Below are 6,510 nucleotides of genomic sequence, written 5' to 3'. Positions count from 1 at the left end.
TAAGAATCTCTTAGCGAAAGACCCTACGAAAATAAATCGAAAACGGAATAGTCTATGATTATATAATATAGTATGTGATAATCGAAGAGAAGAGAGATGAGGTAAAGAGTAACTCTTTTCTATTCCTGACGCCGCCCTACTTTACTTTTAAGATTCTAGAGGGTTCTAGAGGGTATATTAGTACGAGATTAAGGTCTAGATCCAGTAAAAAGTAAATTAAGAGGAGGAAAGGGGACCCTAACGCTACCCTCCAGCTACTGTAACCCTCGCTGAGTGGGCGAAAGGTTTCGAGAGACCGCACCGATAAGTAGGTAATAATATTAACCGGTACGCCATATTTAAGCGATCCTTACTTCTCCCTACGGCCACTCTATAGATCTAAGCTACTCTCTTCTTCGACCTCCGGTTCCTCGACCTCTCTAATTTCTTCCTTATAGCCCGCGGCGAATGATTCTCCTACCTTGATACGCCCGATGCTAATAGTAATGTGATGGTAGTCTAGCGTCGTGTAGCTACGTCCTAGTCTAATGGCCGTCTCCTACTTAATGATGCTAGTCATCTAATCCGTATCCCGAATCCCCTTCTCGTCGTACCAGATATGATCACTCTACCCTTAATCTTAAACCTATACGAGTAGATGCTCTCGGAGTCGCTGTACGTACGCGAGGTAAATGACCATAAGCTGCCCGACTCGCCATAGTAAGAATCGGGGCACTACCTTAGGCCGATCAAACTAAGACTGGGACTTATAATAGCGCGTCACCACTACCACTTACCTATCGATGATGAATACATTCCGGTCCTATAGGTACCCGTTTTGAAAGCGAATGCTGGTAATCTCCGTACCCCGAGCCGGCTAGCTATACGTCGTATGAACATAAAATAAGAGTAGTCGTAAAAAGTCATCGACCCGGCGGAGATAGCGACGAATCCGGCGCGCCCGTTAGTACCCTTAAGTCCGAAGCCGTTATCCGGGCGGCTAGTATAGCATTCGTTTCAGTATCTAATCTAAACCCTAGCTTAGACTATTACTACTTTTACTAATAAAAGAAATTCCTCGCCGGGTAAAGGTGACGTCGTCTACGAGAGAGTGTAGCGCTACATTAAATCGGTTAGATATATCCTTAACCTATATTAAATCTTACTAGAGTATATCTTCCGCCCGTTAAATAGTATTTACTATCATCTTGCGAAAGAGGGTGACTTCGATAGTACGTCCGCGAAAGAAAAGAGTCTTTTTATCCTTAGACTATGATACACTACCCGCATTACCTATATTTATCGTAACGTGTTTACTATAGGCGAGTAAGCTGAGCATTTTACTTATAGAGGTACTACTATCATCCGCGAGGTATTATCGTCGCTGGTCGAGAAAGCGCTTACGAATCTCATCTCCTTCTCCTTCTTCTAGTTCATCTTACTAAGCTCGGTCTTTCGAAGGTAATAAGACCTCGACTCTAAGTAACCGGATGTAGTAGACGACCCCGGCGAGTATATATAAGAAGTTAGGGGCTCGCCGGAGCCGATTATTTTCCTCGTTAATACCGAGTACGGCTAGAAAATGCATTAACGCGCTCTTAAACTACCGGCTACCGACCTTTTGAAAGATAAAGCTGCGAAATACGGCCAGCATAGCTTACATTTTAGCCTCGTCCTCGGGCGAGGTATCTCCACCTTCGGTACTTAAGTATCTACGAGGGAGAAGTAGCTGATTATAGAGCTGCGACACGAGTAATCGCTACTTACCCTACTACGGGAATAGCTCGCGAGCGTCCTTTATCGGATTAACTAGGCTCTCTCGTAATGTCGTCTCGTTCCTCCTCTCGCTCTCGCTCTCGCTCTCACTCTCACTTTCACTTTCACTAAGGTCCCTAGTGGCGAGATCCGAGCTATAATGCGGGTTTAGTAGTTCCTTGAGCTGCTTCTCCGATAGCTAGACCCGTAAGAAGAGGTAGAGAAAGCGTCGCATGTAGCTATAGTATCGGTCCTGGCTATTAGGCTCTTGTAATCGAGACAGCGGTCTAACATCGGGCTCGGCCTACTTCGGGCTCCGGAGCCAGCGTCGAAGCTCTTACTCTAGGGTTAAGAGACTAGCTAAAGTACGGTATAGTACTAAATCGAGTACGCGGACTCCCTCTCGCAGTACTACTTCATCTCGGTTAGGGAGTCGACTAGTATACGCTAAGAACCGAAAGTTTCGCTTCGCTAAGTACTAAGGCTATTTAGTGTACGTATACCATCCCGTACGATCTTACTTAAGCGTCTCCTCGTCCATCTACTTAAGGGATTTATAGTACTTCTCGCGGGCTGCTGACCACTCCGATTAAATCTGTACTAGTTCATCTTAATCGACCTGAGATGATTCAGTCGGTTATACCTAAGCGGTAGATGATAGTAGTCCTTGCGATGAAATCTATAGGCTAGCCTTAGCTAAACTACCATTAACGCGCACTATAAAATACTTAATAAGATTTCGATTAGTAAAGAACGTCTATACGTATACAGTGTCCTAGTAGATAGGCTAGTCTTAAGATTTACGCTATTAATGTTTATTATTCGCGTACTTCCGAATGTTATCGTAATTACTACGAATGACTCCGTAACCCTCTTAACGACATCGATATACAGTAATAGGGGGTTATAGGCCCTCGATGGGGTTAATTATGCCCGTTAGCGTCGCTACCTTCTCCGGCTGAATATAATCATTACGGGCATAGGCGTAAATAATCGCCTTTCGTCGAGCGAGTGAGAAGGTATGCTTATAGAGTAGGTACTTGGCCAGGTTCTATACGGTATACTAGTAAACGGTGCAGATCTAAATACGATAAGTCTCGTAATATAGTATACAGTTATGTAGCTCGTCGTCGGGAGTCTTAATCGGAGAATAGGAGGGACTATTAAGTAGCGTACTAGTCGGAATGGCCAGCGAAGGTCGACTACGTCGGGGGAGCTTCTAATTTAAATTCATGATTTTTAACACCCTAAATTATCAACCCTAATAGCCCTAGGGTTAGCGAACTTCTACACTACGGTAATTTTCATGAATCTAAGGTGATTTTCGGATTAATCGAGGCGGACCTTCTCGAAATTAACAAAATTAAAGACGCCTAGAGTAATTTAAAGAGCACTACGAAGTTTAGGTATAGCCTTTAGGTTTAGGTGAGCTTTTTTCCTGAAATAGTAGTAGCTTAGCAAACCCGGTACTAAGATATTTCCTAACTAGGGAGGGCATCGGCCATGCCCAGGGTATCATATTGGTTAGGATCCATCTCATGTCCTATCTCTTTTTTTCCAGTACGTCTGTAGAATGGATCCATCTTATATCCCATCTCCTTTTTTCCAGCACGTCTGTAGAATAGATCCATTTTATCCCCCGTCTTTCCTTTTCTCCAGCATGTCTGTGGAATGGATCCATTTTATCCCCCGTCTTTTTTTTTTTTTTTTTCTTACCATACCTGTGGAATGGATCCATTCTACATCCCATTTTTTTTTTTCCCTAGTGTGCCTGTAGAATAGATCCGTTCTATCTCCCATCTTTACCCTTTTTTTTTTCTACTATCCCTATGGAATGGATCCATCTTATCTCCCGTCTTTTTTTTTTCAGTATGTCTGTAGAATGGATCCATTTAATCTCCCATCTTTTTTTCTCCAGTACGTCTGTAGAATGGATCCATTCTACATCCTACTTCTTCTCCTCTCCTCGTACTCGCTCCGCTACTGGTGGTAATGCATCCATTCTATCTACCTCGAGACTACTCATCGTCGTCTATTTCTTACGGTTCATCGCCGCCTAGCCAGTTACTGTATCTCCAACCCAGCTACGTCCTATAGGCACGAAAAAAAAAGCGAAAATTAAAAAAAAAATCCCGCCCTAAGCAGTAAGACTCCTTGATCCCTCTCCCAGCTCTACCCTCTAATATACTTAATGTACCTCCGCAGTCCCAGTACTTCATGTACTTATGCTCGCTCATGCTCCGTACGCTTATGTCTACCGTATTCATGCTCGATACTCCCACCTTAATGCTTCCAGCTCCATACTCCAGGCCCTAAATCCCTTACTAATTACTGTATGTAGCATACTGAAAGTCGCATGCTAAATGGTGCGTACTGAATAGTGCATACTGAATGTTATACGCTAAATGTTACCTACTAAATGTTACATGCTGAAAGTCGCATACTAAATGATGTAGGCTAAATGGTGTATAATCCATACTTACGCCCGGCTGCCGACGCCCATTAAATAAATGGATCCTCCACCCCGTTGACCTAGTTATACACTATCTCCCCTATACTACTAGGTGGCGGCCCTTAGCCCTCGCCCGCCGCCGTTTCCTCGTTCCCCGCTCTCGCGGCCGCCGTATCCGTATCCGTATTTAAGTCCTCCGGGAGCGCGACTAGAGGGCGTCCTCGATCCACTAGCTCGCTATACGGCGTGTTAGGGCTGTCACTAATCTCCTTCGCCTCATCGTCGTCCGGGTCGTCCTCGGCCGCGCCATCCTTATCGCCATATATACTACCGTCGGCTACCGTAGTCTCACTACCTTTACTGAACGGCTTAACGGGCGCGTCCTAGGTCGTGGCGTTAGTCGGCCCGCGGGGGTCTATGGCCGTCCCGCCGCTCTCGCCCTCCTGCTCGCGGATCTCGCCATCTTCGAGGTCGTTAGGGTTGTCATCGTTAGTGTGGTCGGTGTCGTCGTCCGCGCTACCTAAGGCGACCTCGTCCTCGAGGGCCGCGCGTAGGGGGAGGCCACATCGCCGCCGCATGTCTTCCAGCCTTAAGTTGCCGTACTTGAATTACCACCCCGGCACGATCGCCGGAGGCGCTACGGGGTCCTACGTCGTCTTGTCCCACCACGTGTCGTCGTCCGGGCGGTACAGGAGGCCAGACTCGGGATCCACGATCATGCCGCTACTGAGGTGTTCCACCCACGTCGACACTTCGTTAATCCACTCCTCCGTACGAGCGCTACGGAACCGGTTCAGTCGAGGGACGTATTCCACCTCGTCGACCCGCTAGTCCATCGTCACGCTACGCTTAACTAGGGTGTCGAGGCCGACCGAGTAGTCCACCGCGCTAGTGAGACCGGGTCGAGTGCGAGAGGGCGTACTAGGTGGGGGGCGATCTAGAGGAATCGGGAGGGTCAGCGAGGGCACGGATAAAGGGGGGAGGGGAGGCCGTAGAATGGATCCGTCAGGGAGATCGGGTAAATGGATCCATCCTACGGACTATACAGACTAGACTTACCGGGTAGAGTGATGATGGGGTTGCGTTAGCCGGCCGTGATAGCCGTAAACAGTCGATCGTACGCGTGGTGGCGGCGATGGGGAGTGTCGGCCAGCGCCGCCGCGGTGTAAGGCGCGTGGAGATCCATCGTCCGCCAGTGTAGGCGGCTGCAGCGCTGACCCAGCTGCCGGCGAATGTACTCTTCGGCCTACGCCATAAATAAGTCGTCTCGGGCCGCTTTCACCACCTGGTAGGCCTCGGTCGGGTCCATGTCGTTCGACGCCGTAAACATCCGCTCGCGGTCGAGGGTCGAGATCTGCGTTTCCATGCGCGCCTCCCCGGCGAGTTAGCTCATCATCTTAGCCGTAGCGTTAGAGTAGAGCTACTGGTCGTACGTACCTAACACGCACACGGTCTAGATGAACTGTACGTATTCTTAACCTAGGCGGTGCACCCGCCCGATGGACTAGGTCACGGTAGGGATGTTCTCGGGTATGTCGAAAATCACGAGCTTATAGTACGCCCCTTAGATGTTAAGGCCGAGCGAGGACGACCGGCTATTTAATAGTAGGAAGAGCACGTCGTCCTCCGGGTCGTTTCATTTAGCCAGGATCGAGCTACGCGCCGCCGCCGTGGTGCTAGGCTAGATGACGTAGTATTTCACCCCCAGGTTGTGGAGGAAACTGTCCGGTCCCCACTGGGTGTGTAGCTAATTCATCATGAACACGACCTTACCCGTGAAGTAGCCCGCTTCGTCGCCCTACATCGCCATGTACACGTACTTAGCCAGGTACCGCAGCTTCGCGGATTCCCCGGCCTAGTAGGCGTATACGCCCAGCCGGTCGTAGTAGTTAGGGATGGTCGGGGAGGGGCGGGTAGCCAGAAAGTACTCCGTGAAGCCGTAGTCGTCCGTATTCTCGGTCTAGTCGCGCGCCTATACCGCACCTTTCAGGCCCTTCTTACGGAGCATTAGCGTGTTCATCCGCCCGTCGAACGTAGTCAGGTAGAGGTGGCGGTAGATGGTCATGTCCCGTAGCCCGGACAGCGCGATGCCCGGTTTCTTACTCGGTTTAGCCGCCGCCGCGCCCCCCTTAATGAGGTGGCGGGAAAAGGTCGACTACACTTTCTTATATTCGTCCTCTTCGTACGCGCGCTGGCGCAGCTCCACGCCCGTGATGTAGTACATGAGTACGTTAATCCCCGGTTAGTAGTAGTCGTGGCCTTCTAGCCAGATCTGGGACGCTATAGTCTAGCGGAGCTAGATGAGACCTAAAATAGTGCGGAGT

General features: G+C 49.0%; 1 protein-coding gene across 1 annotated transcript; it reads right to left on the bottom strand.

Annotated features, from left to right (window-relative positions):
• Nucleotides 1-4,569: 4,569 nt before the first annotated feature.
• Nucleotides 4,570-5,552, bottom strand: AYO21_09818 (hypothetical protein; the record flags this gene model as incomplete). Its single annotated transcript, XM_022659747.1, has 4 exons — nt 4,570-4,774; nt 4,838-5,013; nt 5,246-5,408; nt 5,437-5,552. 4 exons carry the CDS (start codon nt 5,550-5,552, stop codon nt 4,570-4,572), a joined length of 660 nt encoding a protein of 219 aa, XP_022507977.1.
• Nucleotides 5,553-6,510: the final 958 nt, after the last annotated feature.

Source organism: Fonsecaea monophora (genome assembly GCF_001642475.1).
Source record: "Fonsecaea monophora strain CBS 269.37 chromosome Unknown Scaff102, whole genome shotgun sequence".
Lineage (NCBI taxonomy): Eukaryota > Fungi > Ascomycota > Eurotiomycetes > Chaetothyriales > Herpotrichiellaceae > Fonsecaea > Fonsecaea monophora.
The sequence above is the reverse complement of the archived record's forward strand: the minus strand, read 5'-3'. Positions and strand labels throughout refer to the sequence as shown.